At 34.4% G+C, this 21,764-nt stretch overlaps 2 protein-coding genes across 4 annotated transcripts in view; one reads left to right on the top strand and one right to left on the bottom strand.

Annotated features, from left to right (window-relative positions):
• The window catches only part of LOC149788717 (carbohydrate sulfotransferase 15-like), a 49,405-nt gene extending 36,278 nt beyond the window's left edge, over positions 1-13,127 (bottom strand). For all 3 annotated transcript variants that reach the window (XM_089975751.1, XM_089975753.1, XM_089975749.1), the window contains exon 1: positions 13,047-13,127. The gene's annotated coding sequence lies outside the window, so the exon portion shown is untranslated. The remainder of the gene's footprint in view (positions 1-13,046) is intronic.
• Positions 13,128-20,498: 7,371 nt separating this feature from the next.
• Positions 20,499-21,413, top strand: LOC149788718 (uncharacterized). The gene has a single exon (XM_089973544.1). It carries the CDS (start codon positions 20,499-20,501, stop codon positions 21,411-21,413), a length of 915 nt encoding a protein of 304 aa, XP_089829670.1.
• Positions 21,414-21,764: the final 351 nt, after the last annotated feature.

Consider the following 21,764-nt stretch of genomic DNA (forward strand, 5'->3'; position numbering starts at 1 on the left):
ACATTTTGCACTATTACCTTGACCAATATAGAAACACAGGGATGGGCAATTGATAAATGCCTTTAAGGTACGTCCTAACAACCCTTCCTCCAGATCTTTCTCTTTTGCATTGTCTGTCATCATGTTTTACCATAGTCTCTCTTTCCCTCTCTGTCTCTTTGTCGCTGTCTGTCTGTTTGTCTCTCTCTATTTCTCTCTGTGTGTTGACCTTTGTCGAAGGATAAAAGCAAAAATCCGGAGAGTAGCGGATTTTCGCCTTTCATGTGGCAATGCCTCTGTAGGCATGTATGATGGCAAACTATATTCATGCGAAGCAACGGAAGGGAGATCGATGGAAATGGAGTATATAAACAATTATACGGTTATATGATAATGACATAGATGAACGTAAATACATTTAAATGTTTGACATACCACTTGCTTATTTATCTTTGCGTTTAGTGTATATGTCCAACTCTCTTCAATATGCTAGCCAGTATGTGAAAGCAAGCGCGCTTCATCTTCAAGCAGTTAACCATGCTGAAATTCAAATATGTGCATTTGTATGCGATATTCATATATATATATATATATATATATATATATATATATATATATATATATATAGTATGCACGCCTTTTTATATAATATTAATTGCAAACCTTATTTCCTTTCAATGAAAATTTATGCATTTCGTGGTATATCAATGATACAACGTACATGCCATACATATATTTTTGAGCGAAGTCAATCGGGACTGAAATATAAAGATCACTCTTGCTGATCATTATCCGGCTTTAATTAAATGTTCATATCGCTCTACAGAGGGAACCATTTATAAAATATAACATAACAAAACTTTACTCTACCTCATCAAATCCACTGACTTCTTTGCCGCAAGATGAATAAATGATTTAGGCATTCATATTTCAAAAGACGAGAGAAAACAATTCCAAAAGCTCTAGTTATATGCAGCACAGATAATTTGTGCTTAAGTGTGGTAATGCTGTTAAAATGTAGAATATAACAAATCACACGATTAATACACACAAAAAAATCATTATGTGATTTAAAAAAATGAAAATGTTTACAATTGAATGCTGCAATCTCCTTTGGGTCATTTTTGGTATTATTACTTTGTATACATCCACTTTTCTCTAAAAATGCTATTAATCCGGAACTTAATTTCCATGATAGTTAAACACAATGTTCGCATGCAACAGCTTAAATAGCGAAGCTGTTACTGTAGCATGAATTCAACAAGGACCCACGGTCATCAGCGGTCTCTCAAATGAGGCGGGTAGCCATTGATTACATTAAATTGGTCAGATCCTATTGTTTAATTGGATATTGATTTGCACTTAATTTTAGATCTTGACCATTGGATATTCGTTGTTATATAAGTTCGAATCAATGCAATGCATTTTAATATTTATTAACTATTATAAATACAATTTCTTGGAGGATCCAGCTATGTACATCTTTCTCTCTTATGGTATAACGGTACCAATTGCGCAAGTCCAGGTGGGCGGAGCTTAAGGTGTATGGAACATTGTATTCAGAATTAAAGAACAACACTAGCTGTGATTGGTGCATTATGTAAGAGTTGTACTTTCTGTTTGGCTTAAAAAAATGTTGAGCCTCTTGGCAACATGTGAGTTTGTGTTAATTTCTATCTAGATCATATTTTGTATTTTTTATGATTTTTTTAAAATATGGTACACATGGCTGAAAATGTGCTTGTTGTGACTAGATAACTCTTACCCCTGTCTAGTTCCAGTAGAGTTATCTCTCTTAAATGCAATGGAGTACCTGGTTATGTCATTGTCAAATTGACAATCTAGCATTGTTCTATATGACAGTGTGTGACATGCATGCCCAAGTAGGACAGAAAGTATATTTATTTCACAAAACATTAGCATTGAGGTATATGGAAAAACAATTGGTACCGTGATACCTAAAGGAAAGAATAGCCTCACAGTGTATCCATAGAAACGCATACATGTGGGCGGCATTTATGAACTATACTAGTTTGATGTAGGAAAACAAATGTGTACTGAACAGTTTTGGCCAAATATTGAAAGTTCTTTAAGAATAAAATGTATGAAATCTTCAGAAAATAGCACAAGTTGGCTTTGGATGGGGACTTTTGATAACTATAGCTATGATAGATATAGGCTTGTGTTACCTGATGCCTTTATGTATGTGCTGTTACCTCCTAGATTGGAATGCATGCAACAAAATAAGTTATGTAAACATAATATAATTGATTTTGGCCAAATATTGGCTATTTTACCTGCAAAAGATGAAAAATCATGTGTACAAAAACAGCTATCTTGTTCTTGTAAGGCATGCCATAAACCAGGATAGAGAACACTCTAAGTACACTTGTAGATAGATCACTTGTACCATGTGGGATGTTCTGGCATGAGTAATTTTTAGGTAATTTATTAAGGATATGGTATTTCTTCCCACTTTGATTTGAATTGTCCTGCTGTAATTGTCCTTTTTTTTTTACACTTTCCTGCTTTGAAATTGTTCATGTAGTTAGTTCAGTTCTCTTGCATTCCCTTTTGTTGAAGTAGCAGTGAATACCAACAAACAAGAACAGTTTCCTTAAGTCAGCATTTGCCATTGGCACTTGTATAAGCCCAATTATAATCTACTATTGACTTTCAATTAATCCTATTTCTTTGTGTCAAGCTGCTCTTGTGGAATTTCCATGTTTGGTCCAACATTACAGAATGATAACCATTTTAGTCACACAGTGCGTATTCATTCCATTCAAATCCACTGTTCTTGAAACTTTGCATCTCATCGCAAGAATCCAAATTGGCATAAGATGATATCTGCATGGTTATGGAAGGCTGCACTCTACATGCTGGCATTGTAGAAAATATGAACTATGTGATATGAAAGAGCTGCGTCATCTTAGAAATTAAAATTACATGACTCTTGAGGTCTCCACTAAATATAGGAGTCTAAATGTTAGGTTCTCACTTTATCAGTAATGTGTTTTGAGATAATTTAATTGCAATGAAGTTAATATAGGTTGTTGATGAACTCATCTATATTACATGGATACTGTATTAGAGGTTACCACACCTTATGTATATCATTCAGTTATCTCCCTTACACCAGTCATAACATTTTAAGGAAATAAAATCTCACATTTTCAGTAACTGGTTATGAAAATAAAGAGAAGATTTGTGAAGTATTATATTAGCCCTCTATCTTGATGCAAATGTAAGTAGAAGCAATTTAATAATTTCTCACAGTAAAGTTTACAAGTTTGAAAACTGATAAGGTATCTTCTGTTTGGATCTGAGATAAGTTTCTCTCTATCTTATGCCAATTATTATTAAATTCTTATGTAGAAGAAATATACTTTATATGTATCTATATTATCTAAATTATTCACCCTTTCATATTAGATGGAAATGAACACAACTTCACTTGAAATTTGGGTACCTGTAAGGGATGTTATAGCACAGTTGCCATTGGGCTGTCCTTGGACCTGTTGGGCCCTGCCCCATATATTTGTCCAAGGTAAGGTCATCAAACTTTCACTTCTCATTTTCAGCATTGCTGATTTTGCCTCCTTTAATTCCTTTATCATAAGCTACCTCTCCCTTTTAGATAAACACTTTCCTCCTGTTTTTAACTCCATTTGATGTGCTATACTTAGTGTTTATATTTGGCATTTTTCTGTATTTTATTCCCCTAAGTTCACCCCCCAATCCAACATAACCACTTAGAGGCTGTGATTTACTATATTTGGTGACTGATTGGCTTATTGAAACAATTTTGTTCACATTACAAAGGAGGAAAGCTTACTATTTGTGTTACAAAGAGGATGGGTAGGTGGACCTTTTGTGTGAGGACTGGTGGTTAGTGACTTCTTGTATCTGCAGATAGTGTAATGTGGTCAAAGCTTATACTTTATAATAAGATTGGGTCATGTCCACCTGTCTCTGATGTTAAGTTCTGCACCTACCAAACAAATATAAATTCCTTTCTTTTAGGTGAATTGTACATTTTGAAATAGGACAGGTACATACTATTTGGTACATTGACCTTTGACCTAGTTATTACATAATATGACATAATGTGATTTATCCCATATCACCTATGTGAAGTTCAATAAGTGCTGATAGGAATAAGATACAAGTCATAGTTGAAAGAATTCATTTTATTTCAAAAGATGATTTTGATGGTGAAGCAAAAGTATGAAAACAATAGTTCAAACAGCTCAATGACATTTCTATACACATTCATATAAGACATAGGTTAGTACCTCATCAAATTGTTTTTCACAAGTGAGACTAAGTATATTTGTTACTTATACAGTCCCGAACTATTTCACAGATTATTGGAAAAATTAAGGTTTGCTATAGGTATAACGGTACCAATTGCGCAAGTCCAGGTGGGCGGAGCTTAAGGTGTATGGAACATTGTATTCAGAATTAAAGAACAACACTAGCTGTGATTGGTGCATTATGTAAGAGTTGTACTTTCTGTTTGGCTTAAAAAAATGTTGAGCCTCTTGGCAACATGTGAGTTTGTGTTAATTTCTATCTAGATCATATTTTGTATTTTTTATGATTTTTTTAAAATATGGTACACATGGCTGAAAATGTGCTTGTTGTGACTAGATAACTCTTACCCCTGTCTAGTTCCAGTAGAGTTATCTCTCTTAAATGCAATGGAGTACCTGGTTATGTCATTGTCAAATTGACAATCTAGCATTGTTCTATATGACAGTGTGTGACATGCATGCCCAAGTAGGACAGAAAGTATATTTATTTCACAAAACATTAGCATTGAGGTATATGGAAAAACAATTGGTACCGTGATACCTAAAAAGGCGTTGTGGTATACATATCGTTATAAAGAGGAAGCAGTGCATTTGTAATAAATTTAATATAGACATGTTTTTGTGACTGTTATCCCCCGTGCCAGCTATTGTGCTCTTACTTGACATATTTATTCTTGCATTATTTTATTGCTGACGAGTATAAAATAAACTAAACTCGAGACGACGCATCTCTCAAGATAAGACTATTGCGTAATATCTAAGATAAAAAAATATCTCGGTTATATTGTTTTGACGAACAGAGGTCATAGCTCGTGCACATGCTGAGATTTTCGAGTTGCATGAGAATGCCTTTAGTTATGAGCAAGTTAAGTGAATATCTAATACGGATTCAATGGTTGATGATCTTAATTGTTCACGATTTGTTCTTCTGTTTTCTTTACTATCATAAACTAGCCCTAACCGGAGAATACGATTGATGACATTATATAAGAATTACAGAGTCTTGCATGCTTGATTCTTCCAGTACAGCTCGTTAATTCTTTTATATATACAAGCAGGCTTTATAATCCCATTCAAATGTTTGATTAAATATAATCGCAAACTTGAAGATCGGCTCGACGAGATCATTATGCATACCACTTGTCAGTACCTGTGATCTTGCACATAAATTACCAACCGGACTGCTTCAAGATAATTCCTGTGAGATAAAGCTCCCAGAGTAGATTTACAACATTGTCCTTTGACATGAGATATATATCTACCGCATAAGTAAACAAAAGCCAGAAATATATTTTAAATAATACACGTTAAGTTTCTTCTTTTGAAAAATAAGTTTCATTATTTCAAACTGATGGCTGTCAGGTTTTCCTACTACTTAAATATATACGTCACGAGCAATATATAGCTATATAACTTCGAACTGAAACAAGTGCATGTAGGTCGTTTATGAACAGCAATTTGTGATCTCTATCTATATCTGAGATTATATGCAAGGCTTTAGCTCTACTCGGCAACGACAATGACTCTAAACCTTCTTTGGGCTGTGTTTTACTTCTTTACCACACGAGATTCACGGAGACGAAACTTTGGCATCGCTTATAATCCATTATAACAGTCTTAATGTCACGTGAAGTCGTTGGTGATGTTCCGGCCAACTAGCCAAAGAAACGAGTCACAATTAGTTCGATCGCGTCGAGAATGCAAGCCTCTTATCCACCTTCCAGCTCAGATTTCAGTACGATTATGTACCTGATGTACAAAGCATTTGTTTTTCCTTTTAACAACGATCATTTCGACTGACCCAAAATTCACAAGCATTATTCTTTTTTAACCATACCAGTCCATCTGTTTCATTGCCCGTCTCAGTGAGGAAAATGTCATCCAATTTCAACTCATTTATTTTTCTTTTAGACGAAGATGTATATTTTTTACAGCGGTGTTCAGGACATATCAATCTCTGCTGGTTTGTGGACTCTTATTTTCGATATGTACTGAAATGCAGTTCTCATGGAGCTGATAACACAAAAAGCGTTGAATCTGTGTAACACTTAAAGATTAATTTTAATTAGAGTGAATTGTTCTGGCCAGTCTGAATAGACACATTGTCTTTGTAAACATCGACTACATGTTTGTGTTAAAACATTAGCACACAAAAGGAATTACTATTTACCTTTGTTTTATTATTTAGCAGACGGTCAAAGTGATTATTCAAACAATGTGTGCCTAGTAGTTGCATGCCTTTAAAGTAAACAGTCTTGCTCTCAACGAAGATGCCATACACTTGGAATACACTAGGTCCATCACGTAGGTTTTATAAACGTCTGATTGAACTTAGAACGCATATTCCACTATGAATATGCAACTGGCTTACAAGATATTATTTCTATTTTTAACAAAAGCCATTATGACTGGCTCAACTACCTGTAAATATTGAATTTTTAATAAGACCTGTCCATCTCTTTCATTGGCAGTCTCAATGCGGAAAATATCAACCAATTACAAGGCATTTATTATCTTGCTACACGAAGAGCTAATTTCGTCAAAGTGGATTTCAGTGTACAAATCTCTCCTGCTCATGCGGCTGATACCAAAACCAGACTCGAATTTAAGACATTAAAAATAACCATCATAGACTAATTATATTTGAATCATACTGGCCAATCAGCATATGCACCTTATTACCACACATATTCCACGAAGCTGAGGTCCCTTTGGACAACTCAGCAATTAGTATGCGTAGCCATTTGAAAAGCCTCAAGTTGTGTTATTTCAGTATCTGAATAAGGCATGCAAAAGCACGCTCGAGCTAAAATAAATACCAAAGTGAACGTGAATGCATAAAACAGCAAGTAAAGTTACATAACTCGTGGAGTTTCTGTCACAAAGCATTACAAATACATTTGACTTGTCTTTATGATCCTAATGTTGCAAAATTATTAAGAAAATAATACTTGATTAATGTAAAATGCATTCCCAGACATCAAACAGAAAATTACATATTAAATATATTCATTTATACCCACATATTCACACAGACACACAAACACGGATATATATATATATATATATATATATATATATATATATATATATATATATATATATAGCATTCACGTGAATAAAGGAACTAATTTCTTTTGTAAACAAACATTGACGCAGACGCACTTTTGATTTGGAAACAAATCATATTCACTCACGCAGGAGGCTCTTTACGTTGTGGTTGTTTAAATTTGTTTCTGAATGAACTATAACATGTTTCGTGGACTGCAATAAAACCAAGCTGTTCTGGCACATTCTGCGTTGATACAATGTTACGGATTTATGCTAGCTACATTATATAAAAGACCGAAGATTAGGTCATTACAAATATTATACAAGTGACAAGGCATATTCTGTCTTCTTTATCTGGTGATAAGAATGGCAAAATAAAATATACTTACAGTTTTACATCCTGAATTTTCAATAAATGTTTTTTCTTGATTCTGAAACCGAATTACATGAACCATGTCATAGGTTTTCAATCTGGATTACACATTTCGAAATTGTGCTGTTATTTCGACGATAAGTGCAATTGCATCCTCCTACTGCACTCAAAATGAAATAAGCATTAAATTCCATAGCGTCATTTTGATAATTGCAATTGAAAGACCTAATATTTTTCCCACGTTACGATTTCAAACATTCAATGACAGAAACAGAAATACATTTGCAGACGTGAACACGGTTCTCCCGCACCACTTCAATCCGATGTTTTTCATGTATAATTTGCACAGATGAATCAATTCCAAAATCACAAACTTTCGTCGAATCGAAACAAAATACCAAAATATATTCATTCCAGATCAAATGGAAAAGTCATTGCAATGCGCATTCATTTACAATATGACTGCAAATTTCAATTTTAACTAGACACGCCATTTTCTTTCGAAAGTTATGTCAAGCTCGCGACTAAGTTCAGTTTAATCCGGGCGGAGTTATCTGCGCATTAATAATGATGTTATTGTGTAATGACAAATCTGCGCTTGTGTATTTAGTTTGAAATAAGGCATTCATTCATTTACATTGTTTCTTGTAGTGCATTTTGTTTATTATGAAGTGTGTAGAATAATCCTGATAACATTTTGAGAAAGTCTAAAAGGAATGAATAATTCTGAATAATTTTCAAAACCGAAATGTACTTTTGTCACAACATTTACAAACAATACCATTGTCCATATATATATATATATATATATATATGAAATTCATCATTGCAAAAAACTGTAAAATAAATTTATGTATGGCGAATAAAATGGCTGTTTGAGTACGTTCATCGTTGTCTTCAAACGAAAATTAAAATTTTGCTGAAAACTTGACAGGCCACACGTGAATTTAATAAGTAATTAATTTACACTTGCATGTTCAGTTTATGCATAATGCATATTGTGTACAGTGCTGAGTGATCCTAAGATATTGTTGAGGACGTCTTTTCAATTGTTTCCACGAAAGCTGGAATAATATTTCAAATGCTTACAAAGACTGAGCGCATTGTTCAGCCAGTGGAATATGTCTAACGCCCGCATACAAAGAAGGAGCGCATTATTAATTTAGTACATTGAGTATAATGCACACTTACAATTATGGATAGCATTGTTCATTTAGTACGGTATGTCTAATGCACATTTACAAAGACAGATAGCATTGTTCATTTAGTACGGTATGTCTAATGCACATTTACAAAGACAGATAGCATTGTTCATTTAGTACGGTATGTCTAATGCACATTTACAAAGACAGATAGCATTGTTCATTTAGTACGGTATGTCTAATGCACATTTACATAGACAGATCGCATTGTTTATTTAGTACAATATGTCGAATTTCTACTTAAAAATATTGAGTTGATTTGTCAGCAAATACAGTAGGTCTAATGACCGCAAACAAAGAACGAGAAAACTGTTTAGTTATTATGGAGCACATGATGGATATCTAAAATTTGTAGTACATGCACACTTACTCTCTTTCTATCTAACTCCAACCCCCAACTCCCCGACTATTAGTGCAGACTGCTTATTTGGAGCACAGTTCTTGTTTGATAGCCTGAATTTGTACGCATTGTCATCGTGTTTAGATATCATCATAGATATACGCACAAAACACTTTCACCATGATATGCGAATTAGTTTAATTATTTCCATGCTGATTGTAAAAGTGTGGTTCATATGTAGAATTTGTTAAAAATAAACATTCTCTCTCAAATTTAGGACTTTGCAGAATCCCTAACCCCCATCTTAAGGTCATTTTAAGTACATCTGTATTTAAATGAAAACAATAGTTGTTTGGTTTTACCATCAATAAGAACTCTTTTTTCGTATAGAAATTGAAAGGAATAAGATGCATCATCAGCTATACATTTTCTTATAACTATAAAACGGAATCTCCCAGTATTGGTTACGTTGGTCAAGTCAACAAAATGCTATCAGTGGTTCTTTAGCCAAAAATATACGTCGGGGACATCAATCATTTTTATACGTGCTGTATAACCATTAACCTACTAGGCTTGAACAATATACATACAAAAAGAAACACAGAATCTTGGAAAACGTATCATTCTACCAACATTAATTCGTTGTAAAATTGCTAGATGCTGGTACAACCGTCCTACTGCTAAGAGGAGAAGTAGTTTTTAAAAGTTATAAATTGGTATATTGTATCTATGAAGTATGAGATATAATTTAATATCTTTAAAGTATTATGTGAGATGTATTTTCGGCGGTTTGACGTAAATTGAATGAGGAGCAAATATCTACCCATGGTTGATGAAATATATATATGACGGGATATAATAGGGTATGTGTTTTAACTCTCATGATTACAAAAAAAATTTATATAAAAAAAACAGAATAGTAAAAAACGTTTAAGGTAGAGAAAATGATCTGTAATATATTTCTGAATATACTCTTATTTTTAGGGAATTTAATATTTCGGTTTTCTAATTTGATATCATAAAAAGTGTTTAAAATTTCTTTGATCCGTGCAGCTGTTTTCCATCTAATTACGCAAACGCCTTGACGTTAAAAGTCTCCAAACAGGGGTCTACATCCTTTTTGGGAAAAGCTATATGAGCTAAGTAGAAAATATTTACCTCAACCTAAGATTATTGACGACGTTTTGAGGATGAATATTTCGGAACAAATATGATTGATGGAATGTTTTACTCTCGGAATTATTCGTAAAGAATGGACAGTTATAATAAAGCAAGTATAATAAACCCGCCATATTAACCAGTGCAAACGGCCATTTCATGGTCAAATAACCCGACATCATTAAAGTACGAAACAGTTATGCTGTTTAGATTTTTTGTTATGATTGAAATCGTCAACATTTAATCTCAGTTTAACTGATTCCTTGGATTGCTTGTAATCAAGAAGTTATAGACAGCTTTTAATTCACCAACCATTACAGTATATTGTTGAGCATAGGGTAGTTTTCAACTCATAGCTTTCTGTGCCAGTATACTATTACTATTCGCATTTGTAACGTTTAAAAGTTGACTCTATATATGGAATAGTTTAAATCAGAACATGCTTACGAATTTGAAGTAGAATCATATGGACAAGCTTCATAAACAGACCCACAACCTTCATGGCTAGGCCATTACTTAACACTGATTAAAATACATGCTATAAACAGCATACCTAAAATATGATTTCGTGTCAACTCAATATATATATATATATATATATATATATATATAATCTGGCAGTTAAGGAGGAATACATACGAGCATAATATAACTAATATACGTGTGTGTGCGTGTGTACGAGTATGAGAGAGGAATATGTAATATAATATTATATCCTTTGCTATAAAGAACAATGCCAAGTATGATTCATCTTTAACTGTGAGTGTATGCTGCAGTTATTTAGCATGCTTACAAAGTACTGCCAAAATAAATAAACTTTGCAATGTTTCTCATTGCACGTATTTATTATTGAACTAAACGCAATACCATGCAACTATATTCCCTATTTACATTTAATTGTATCGCTTGATTTAAATGAATTTCACCACGTCAGCTGCTGCTTTTTCAATGCCATTAAAATTGATTGACGCGTATTTCAAAGCGCTTTTCAAAGTGAATACATAGGTTTCACTAGCCGCTCTAGATTACACGAATTATTGTTTTCAATTACAAGATACAGTGTCTTTTTAAATATCTAGTTTGTTATAATCTATAATGCCGTGCACTCCGATGTAAGTTGAAATTTTGTCCAAAAGCAAGGAACCATTAACATGGAGCCTTGATCCTTGACGTACTTTCCCGTACATAAAAATGTTACTTTTTCGCGACTTGTTTCTTTTGTTCTAGGGTTTAACGCCATATTTGAGCCAAAAATAGGCTATACATGGCGGCCAGTATAACTGGTGGAGGAATAACCCTGGAAAACCCAGGGAAGAACCACCGACCCACGAGAAGCTATGGGCAGGCTTTCCCACAAACCCACGGTAGCCGAGCCTTGGACTCGAACCCACGCAGACAGAGGTGATATGGCAGTCATCCGGAACGGTGAGCGCTTTATACCACTTGGCCACTCGGGGCCCCCTTGCTTGTTTTGTGAAAAGCTGTTGTGCAAGGAAGTACTTTCGCAAAATGTTACACTCGCTCCTGGCTGCATGTGAAGTCAAAGGGTGCAATGTAGTACGCAGTCTTTTCTTGAAATGGACCTTTTTCTGAGACGATTTGTTTTCTTTATTTTGTAATTACATATATGCATTTGTGAATCAGTGAATTCAAAATAAAATAAAAATAGTTGTTTAATTTGTCACGAATTCTGCGCTTATAACATTAATATTGAGCTGAAAACTCCACCCCAGAGAAAAATCACAAAAAGCAACAAAAAATAAATAAAATAATAATAATAAAAAAGCCTAAACGAAACAAACAAGCAAAGACAAATCAAAACGAAAATAACCGAAACAAATATAATAACAAAATTTTATTTTTAGCACAGCGAAAACATATTTTACATGATGTTAAATCAGTCAAAGAGGCTGGCTTGAGCCATGCTGGGGTGAGTTGTGCTGGGATGAGTCGTGCTGGGGAGTGTCGTGTTATGGTTGGGTTGGAATAAGATATTCATTTATATGTCAGATCGATAAAAAGCTTTACTTTGTAACTGAAACATGTGCACATATTGTATTTTGTCGACAATACAAATATGGACAATCATGGGAAACAAAGAAAAGACAATATATACATTATTATAACCATTAATCAGTACAGCATGCAATTTGCCCCAACTCAGTGACAAAAGCGAAAATGAATTGCTCCAAAATGTTAGTCTCTTAAAATTGGCTATGGTCGCTAACATCCGTGTATCAAAATGTATACTCCTCTTAAGTCCAGAATGTTTCGATCTGAATAAGGGGTTTCTTTCAAAATCTAGATTAAAATGTTGTTGCTATGAATCACTGTAAACATGTATAATTACAATAAACTCCACCACTCTCATCTATAAAAAGTTCAAGCATGTTTTCTATAGTATTTTTCGTGCAAACAGTCTCTTCAAAATGTGTACACAATCCGTTTAAATTTTTCTTAATTTACACTTTTCTCAGAAATTCGATTTTTCCTAAAGCCACTTTGAAAGGTCGTACATTGTATCAATTGCAAGATTGCAAATTTCGATCCTGTTTAAATCAATAATTCTATCTCTTTACCTTATCCTCTTTATCTCCGACGAATGCAAGTGGTAAGGCCCTTACCTTCTAATATTCGTATCAAGATGGCTATAAATTCCTTCAAACGGAGAATAGTGTCATTAGGAACATTTGAATCCTTTTATTCGATGTCTGCATAGCTTGTTCCTCTGATTTGGAAAGTTATTGTTGCTACTGAAGTCACAGTCTGTATAAAATAAATATAACGTGTTGGTAACAGGTTTCAGTTACCTTATTACACTATATTGTAATTATCTTCGTCGATTGGAGCATATTTGTTACAATAAATTATGATTTTATTTATGAGGAAATAAATTCGTTTGGAAAATACAAAGCAAGTACTAGATTCCTATTTAATTTATTTCATTTTACTTAGCTTACTTCACATCCCATTAATATAAAACATCACAAAAGACATCATGGCTAGTGAGAGTCGATTGGAAAAGTCAGAATATAATGTTTTCTTAAACGACTCCCAGGGTATTCAATAAAGAAACACACCTGTAACATTACGGACAAGTTTTCGTCAACGTTTTAATTAGTGTCATGAAACATCTATTAAATCATCCCTTAACTACCCCTCAACACCCCTACGCACACACACTCACACACAGTGATATACGATTATGAAATATATTATATAAATAATAATAATCAATATTGTTGTAAATGCAAAAGATAATTCACGGATAGACTGACATGTATACAGCTTAGGATCATATTCACCAGTCGAAGGATTGCCTATCAGAGAAGTATATAGGTTTTATATACATGACGTTTGCATAACACAAATGAGGTAAAATGTATTCAGTAAGTTGTTCGTAACATATTGCTTTGTTATCAACCGTTAAGGTATTAGTACATGCTGTCGTCACTTCGATTTGTGATTTTCTTTCAACGTGATAAACGTTTAATTTGCATGTTTCTTAACTACTCTTACTTAAATCACATATATAAAGATTTATTCAATTTGATGACTTAGTCTAAATTTTTCATTTCTTCTGCAAATGAAACGTAGCAAAGGTGATTCGAATGAAACTAACAGCCAGTTAGTTTTTTTTTAAAAAGTCCTTTTGTAGATCTACTGCATATAGTAGATGATAGATCGATTTATAAAACGTTCCCTTATCATTTCCCTATATTGATAATGCAGAATAGCTATTGAAATGTCCGTCCGTCAATATATATTTATGCTGAGGTAAAATACTCGCTGCGCAGCGCTTTGTTTTACCGACTTTTTATAGAAGTTTAATATCTCAACGTTCCATGTGTGTCTTTGTCTTCAAATTTCACTGTTAGCTTACTGTCCGAGCGTATACACGATTTAAACTCGGAAATAGATTAAACAACCATGGAATGACCCAACTCGACGGGACGGGAGGAGGGAAATCGCATAGTGAGTCTACAATATAGCTTTCGTCACGGCCGCATAAAACGCGCAACGAATTTTGAGTCATTATTTGAAGTTATTTTATAAGGAATAGAAAAAAGAACGACATGTTTTTCGTGTTAAAGAAATATTTGAATAACAATATAATTGATATGAATAGAGAATTAGAATATGTTGTGGTGGCCTTGACACACATTTTGCACGGAAAATCAGAGGTAGGTAGAACCAGGTATTTTACAGAACTGAAAACCTGGCCATAACACACCTAAGTGTAACCCTTTGAACGGTAGCTCGGGCACAGCTTTCTCCTAATTACACCAAGAAAATGATGCACACATGTGCAAAATCCTGATAATAAATGAATATGGTAACTTCCGAGTCTAATTATTCCAAATGAGACCGAAATAACTGTTTCAAATGGGTATTAACGTTGGATTGATTTCAGCAAAACTGAGGACTTTGACAATGGATTGAGTATGTATATTTATGTCTACAATGTGGTAGAAGACACATACATTTAAAGGTCAAATATTCAACATTCTTGTAACTCATAGCATTGAAAATACTTTAATGACGTCTGTATCAAGAATTTATTAAAACTGATATTTAGAACGTTGCAATGTCCATGCCAAATAACAAGGAAACCTGTATTACATTTAGTAAACATTTCTCGATATATCGATAAACGAAAGAAAGGACATTTTAAAGGAAAATAAAGTTAAGTTGGCACCTACTGGTTTATTGTGCACTCTGTTGTACAATTAGAATTATACTTTAATGATGTGATATGTATTGAAAGAACAATATAATGGGTAACATAACAATAACATTACCAGCTAAAGGTTGTTCAGATTTAACTTGTATAATAGGAACTATTATAATGTCAATGATGCCTTGACGTATGTTAACAATCCAATGTTAGATGATTCATATAATCATTACGCCATGCCGGACAAGCTACTTTTATTATATATTATTGAAGAGTTTCATACTGTTTGTTAAAATCCAGATATTGATGAATTTAGTTATTAAAGCGCACTGGTTTACCTCTGGATGCATCTCTGTGTTGAATTTCGATAGACATTGATATGCTTCAGATGCCACAATATCAGCTGATATTAATAATGGATGTATGTACTTAATCCATTTACAAAGATCTTGAGAGGAAAAGGTCGATAATATGTTGGGTACGTTTGAACAAATGCTAAATCCTTTTTTATGTCCTTACAATTACCTTAGTTGATGGATAATATGTTAGCGCATTCCATTCAATAAAGAAAATATGGTACAATAATGAAGAAACCGAATATTTAGAGACAAAAAATGACAATTATTGTAATGATGATTAAAACTATATTAATAGGCGTATACTATATAGGCGGCTGTCCTAGATACTTAGCGATAATTCCAAATACAACCATCTAAACTTTGTGCCAAATTATGACGAAAGTTTTAGTTTAAAATAGGAAAGCATCCAAACCAGCAGCATCTAAGTTACTCGCCTAATTATGAAACACAACTCGCATTACACTATAGCCGTAAAATTGTATGCATAATTTGGTCTACCATTGACAACAATTTCAAAGTGGCTTAGGTTTGTACGGCGTTCAATGCAGACGTGGTACAATAAGTATTTAGCGATTTAGAGAATAATTTCTTCTAAACTGCCGATAACTGTGAAATCTCAATAAAGCGAATACGGTATAAATAGGTTTTAGAATGTGCAGATGCGTTGAATGGTTTTGATATTAAAAAAACAATTGTCATTTAATACCATATTTATTACATATATTGCTTTTGTTTTAGATATCAAAAATATACCAAATGGTAGAACTTGATATTTGCGTCGGTTTTTCTGTATGGGAATTATCAAAATGGTGACTCCACCAATTTTGGTATAATAAACTGATGAAATGAATACGGAACAGAACGCTACATCGTATGACTGATTTGGCAACAAGACATCAGCATTTATGAGACAAAGGATTGCAAGAAGGATAATATAATTTGTATGCAACAAATGAATATGTAACGTCCAGCCTTATAATAATAATCTGCACATCATACACATTGGACTGTGTAGGTCAAGATCAACGGTATATTGTTTGAACCCTAATTAATGTATACAGAGACCGTGCAAAGGGATTGCGTTCCATGTGCTGAATGGACTCTAAAGTTTGATATGTATTGTGAATATGACTCATTTATGATGACAATTATCACAAAATCAATATGTTCCATCATGATATTGACGCCATCTAAGTAAATAACTCAAGTAATGACGATTAAAACATGACTTCAGCTAATCACTGATGAACTTATCGACAGAAGTAAATACCTTATTTAAAACTATAAAGCTCACTGATTGACTGAAATTATTTACCAGAACAAATATTTTTAATAATACTGCATATGTATAAATTGAAGGCAGGAATATATTGATCTTACAACCATATTTATTTACTCACTCTCTCATGATACGTGTTACTAGATGTAAATCAGGAGATCACAGGCAGAATGTATACAGCTGCCACTAATCAAAGGGCTTTCCGCAAATCGAGCATAACATTTCGATCGTGTTATAAGCGTTGTTTTGAATATATCATGCATGTGATGTAAGCATGTTTTGCCAGTCTGTCAAGAAACCTGGCCACATATTTACATTACAGTTAATGGATTTTGCTTTCGTTGCATACGCCTATATATAGTTACCAAAATAAGCAGCGGAACTCAATGCGTGTTATCAATGCATATTTATGCTCAAGGATATTCTTACACAATGAAATTATAATGACCCATGAAACAAATATTTTCTTAGTAAAAGGAATTATTGGAACGAAGTATGTATAACTTAAAATTGTCAAGGATATAACAAAAATACTTTAACCTTTCGGTTATCCTAAACGTTTTCCCTGGACGCTATACAGGCCCGAAATATATTCCCATGTTCAATTTCCCTTGACGCTTTATAGGCCCGTTATATATTCCCATGTTCAATTCGCCTTGACGCCAGAATGGATATCTTTTTACACTCATGTTCAATTCCTCTTGACGCTATATTCGACATACCCTATTTTAACATTAAAGTCCCCTTGTTGCTAGAGTGGCCCAATCCCTTATCGCTATGTTCCATTCCCCATTCACTCCCTGTAAAATGTCCTCATGTTAAATTCCCCTTGTCGCTATATTCCATATACCCTATTTTAACATTAAAGTCCCCTTGTCGCTATAGTGGCCCAATTCCTTGTCGTTATGTTCCATTCTCCATTCACTCCATGTTAAATTTCCCTATGTTAAATTCGCCTTGTCGCTATATTCCATATACCCTATTTTAACATTAAAGTCCCTTTGACGCTAGAGTGGCCCAATCCATTGTCGCTATGTTATATTCCCCATTCACTCCATGTTAAATTTCCCCATGTTAAATTCCCCTTGTCGCTATATTCCATATACCCTATTTTAACATTAAAATCCCCTTGACGCTAGAGTGGCCCAATCCATTGTCGCTATGTTCCATTCCCCATTCACTCCCTGTTAAACTTCCCCATGTTAAATTCCCCTTGTCGCTATATTCCATATACCCTATTTTAATATCATTAAAGTCCCCTTGTCGCTATAGTGGCCCAATACCTTGTCGCTATGTTCCATTCCCCATTCACTCCATGTTAAATTCCCCTTGTCGCCATATTCCATATACCCTATTTTAACATTAAAGTCCCATTGTCGCTAGAGTGGCTCAATCCCATGTCGCTATGTTCCATTCCCCATTCACTCCATGTTAAATTTCCCCATGTTAAATTCCCCTTCACGCTATATTGGATGTACCCTATTTTAACATTAAAGCCCCTTTGTCGCTATATCGTCCCATTCACTACTTAAGTGGATATGGGTATTTGTTTGCCAGAGGTAGAAGGAGCTGTATTTTAAAGACGCAGGGTATATCCTATAGACCACAGTCTGATGTCTGTTTACGCTTGGATCATTGTTCATATAATCTGTTTATTAGATATATGAGATAAATAATTCTTGAGCTATTCGAAATGCATTTAAAATTACTATCTACATTCCCAGGCCCACACGTTTATTTCGAATAATATAGTAAAACCTACATAGCTATTTTTAACTGTGTACTAGGGGTATAAGAACATTGCTCATGCCTGTAGATTATACACAAATTAAGCACGTAAATCGTTGGAAGACCAATAAACTCCTAATTTAGGGTCGTTGGTAAAACACCAGCCAAGACCAGTCACCTTGGGTGCTTCAGTTTTGTAAATGATCTTAGCTTCCATATAATGTGCATGTGCGCTTGTAGCCAATACTATGTCAAAAGTGGTGAGTATACCAACAGAACACACCTACTCAAGTTTTCACAATATTCATGTGCTTTTTTAATAATAATAAATGCTCTTAATTATATTGCTACTAAAATACCATATCAGTTTGTATCTGATATAATACTGTCCAGTAATTCGTAGAAATATTGATTCCTTATCGAGGGCCTTTACACGATATGAAGATTAGAAATTAGAAAATTAACTAAAAGTTTCAAAGTCAAGTTGTTTTATATGTCTTTTTGGGTTGACTGTCCTTTTAGCAGATGAGATAATAGCTGGAGGGAGAACCCGCGAAAACCCAATTAAGGGCCATCGACCCACGTAAAACTACTGACAAGCGTTTTAAAATATCCACATTGGCTGAGCCCGAGTCTCAAATCCACGTGGGAAGATGTGAGATGACAGCGATCTACAAAAAGGCGACCGACTGAGACACTTGGCCAACCAGGGAACCTTGAATGCCAAGTAAGAGATTTTAAAATGGTGCTAGCAACGTTTTGAACCCACAAATCATACTCATATACACTGCAGATGCCATGACAAAAACTTTTAATTCTACGGAGAAGTTGTGGCAGAAAAATTTGCATCTTAATCATGTTTGTAAGTCGTATATTACTATAAGAAAAACTATTTTTGCAGTCAAATTTGTTTAAAGCCATACAAGCAGGTACGTCAAGATTGAAACAAAATACACTACTGAACCTTTCACTATCCGCACTTTCAAACATGTATCGGTATTCATGGCACTGTTTGTGCACATGTAGGGATATGCATGCGTACGTGAAACATGTCATTAAAGGCCCCTTCACAGTTAATACATTGCACACACAACGTAGGGGTTGTTAGTGCAGTGTAAGTAGATTGTGTCAACAAGCTGTAATTTGAACTTGGGTTGGGGCTATGGCTTTGAGACGATATTTTCTAAATTAATTATATAGATCCTTCAGTGTTTGTCTATTATCTCGTACAACTATATTGCGTGTGATTAGTGCTCATGTTATAATTAAAGTATGTGCCGTGTCTGCTGGTCTTTATTTACTTGCCCCTTTTCTTGCCGGACCTCATTCCCCTTCAACACAGTGGACTCTGAATATTTGTCTTTGGCCATACCTTGTAGACTATTGAGCCACGATAAAATAGTAATATAGGGCATGGTGAGGATTGGCTATAGGGCACAGCAAGCCAGGTTTATGTACGCAACTGAATTTGCCTCCAGTGTCATAACTTGGAAAAAGTTACGTATCGAGCCATATAACCTTGCAAGTATATAGTGGTTATTAAAAGACTAAACAAGTATTGGGAGCTGCGATACCCACCCCGATATTTCATTATCATCAGTTCCATACCTAATAATTATATACTTTGTGGTGTAGGTACAATATGCCAGGGCTAAGTAAATACACATGCCTGCCCAGTTAAGACAAATATGCTTTCGAATGACACTATGGTTTGTACTTTTCTATTGGACACATCGACAACTTCCTGGTGTGTAGTTACCTATACAGGCATTCCTGGTGCGTAAATTGGACTATAATATACGAGATATATTAGAGAAGCACGTATACGTAATGAAGCGGGTGATCAGTACAGCGACTTATGCGCACTATTTTGGAAACTGCTTTTGAGTACCGAAACAGGCTGGCTCTGTTTAGAATGAGCTAGTGCTGCCAATGTTGTTCTTAAACAGCTAAGCACATTTTAGTTTTGAGAAAAGTTATATAAAGGGTAAAATATTCATATTGATGCACAACGCAAAAGAGGAATATTAAAATGTCATCACGGAAAGTGAGTGCAAAATATGCTGTCGATTGTGATTCTGACATTGCAGACAACGACTGTCCTGGAGAAATAGCACCAGCACCGGTCAAGAACGTCTCTGATATTCGCAAAGTTAAAGAATTTATGTTGAAGGATTTAGAAGTCATTGATATTCCCGGTTATGTTGGTGTAGCCTGCTTGCTCAATGGTAGAATTGTAATTGCGGATTATAAAAACGCCAGATGCTGTCTTTGTAGTTCATCCTACCAGCATCTTTCGGACTTCAAATTGTCTTCGAAGCCATGGTCAGTTTGTGCTATGGATGAAAATGCGGTTGCAATTGTACTTCCTGACGAAAATAAAATACAGTTCCTGACAGTTGAGGATTCAATCCAGCCATCAGGGTTCATGAAAACGAAACGGGTATGTGTTGCGGTAGTTGCTCTCAGCAGGAATGAATTTGTTTTCTGCGAAACTGGAACTGAATCAGTCGGAAATATTTACTGGGGAGTCATCGCAAAGGACGGACAAGAGAAATCATGTTTCCATTTCTCTAGTGGTAGTATACATTCACGTACCGTATATCTTGCATTGAATGCGTCTAAAACGCAAGTCTATATTTCGTGTTCTGCAACACAATCTGTGCTCTGTTTTGGATTGAATGGGAAGATAAAGTTTGAATACAAGCTTGAACAGAGTAGCCCGAAAGGGATTCATTTAGACAGTCAGGATAATGTGTATGTAGTGGTACATGAGTCTCACAGCATTCGACTTCTTTCCACAGATGGACACCTCCAGCGAACGTTCAGTTCAAATATTCCATCATTTCCTATTGCACTATCTTTTAAACATTCCAGCAACGAATTCATCCTCACAAACGGTTCAGAGTCAGATCGGAGGATTTGTTATGTATATCAACTGGCTTAACTATTGAATTAAATCAGTAAGTGTCTATTGTGCACTGAATTTATCCTAAAATGCTGTGATTTTTTATGTACATTTCTGAAACTTCACTTCTGCTTGATTTTTGGCACATTCTATATTTGTGTGTTATGTGTATCGATTGCAGATATATTTGCCAATTATTCTTTTCATATAATATCAATTAACACAGGTTTTCTTGTATCATTATGTTGACAGTTTCCAACGATTTGTCTTTTGTATCCTTTTACTTTGCATTTTTGTTTGGCTATGAAACTGGTATATCATAGGTAATATATTTTTGTAATTGCATTCGTTCATTTCATCAAATGGTTCACATATTGAGGCTTTATACGC

This window comes from Sinohyriopsis cumingii, chromosome 11 (genome assembly GCF_028554795.1).
Source record: "Sinohyriopsis cumingii isolate HCF-2022 chromosome 11, ASM2855479v2, whole genome shotgun sequence".
In the NCBI taxonomy this organism is placed as follows: Eukaryota; Metazoa; Mollusca; class Bivalvia; order Unionida; family Unionidae; genus Sinohyriopsis; species Sinohyriopsis cumingii.

Excerpts from the sequence above, each read along its gene's own strand:
- LOC149788718 (XM_089973544.1), top strand. The coding sequence starts at position 20,499 with ATGTCATCACGGAAAGTGAGTGCAAAATATGCTGTCGATTGTGATTCT.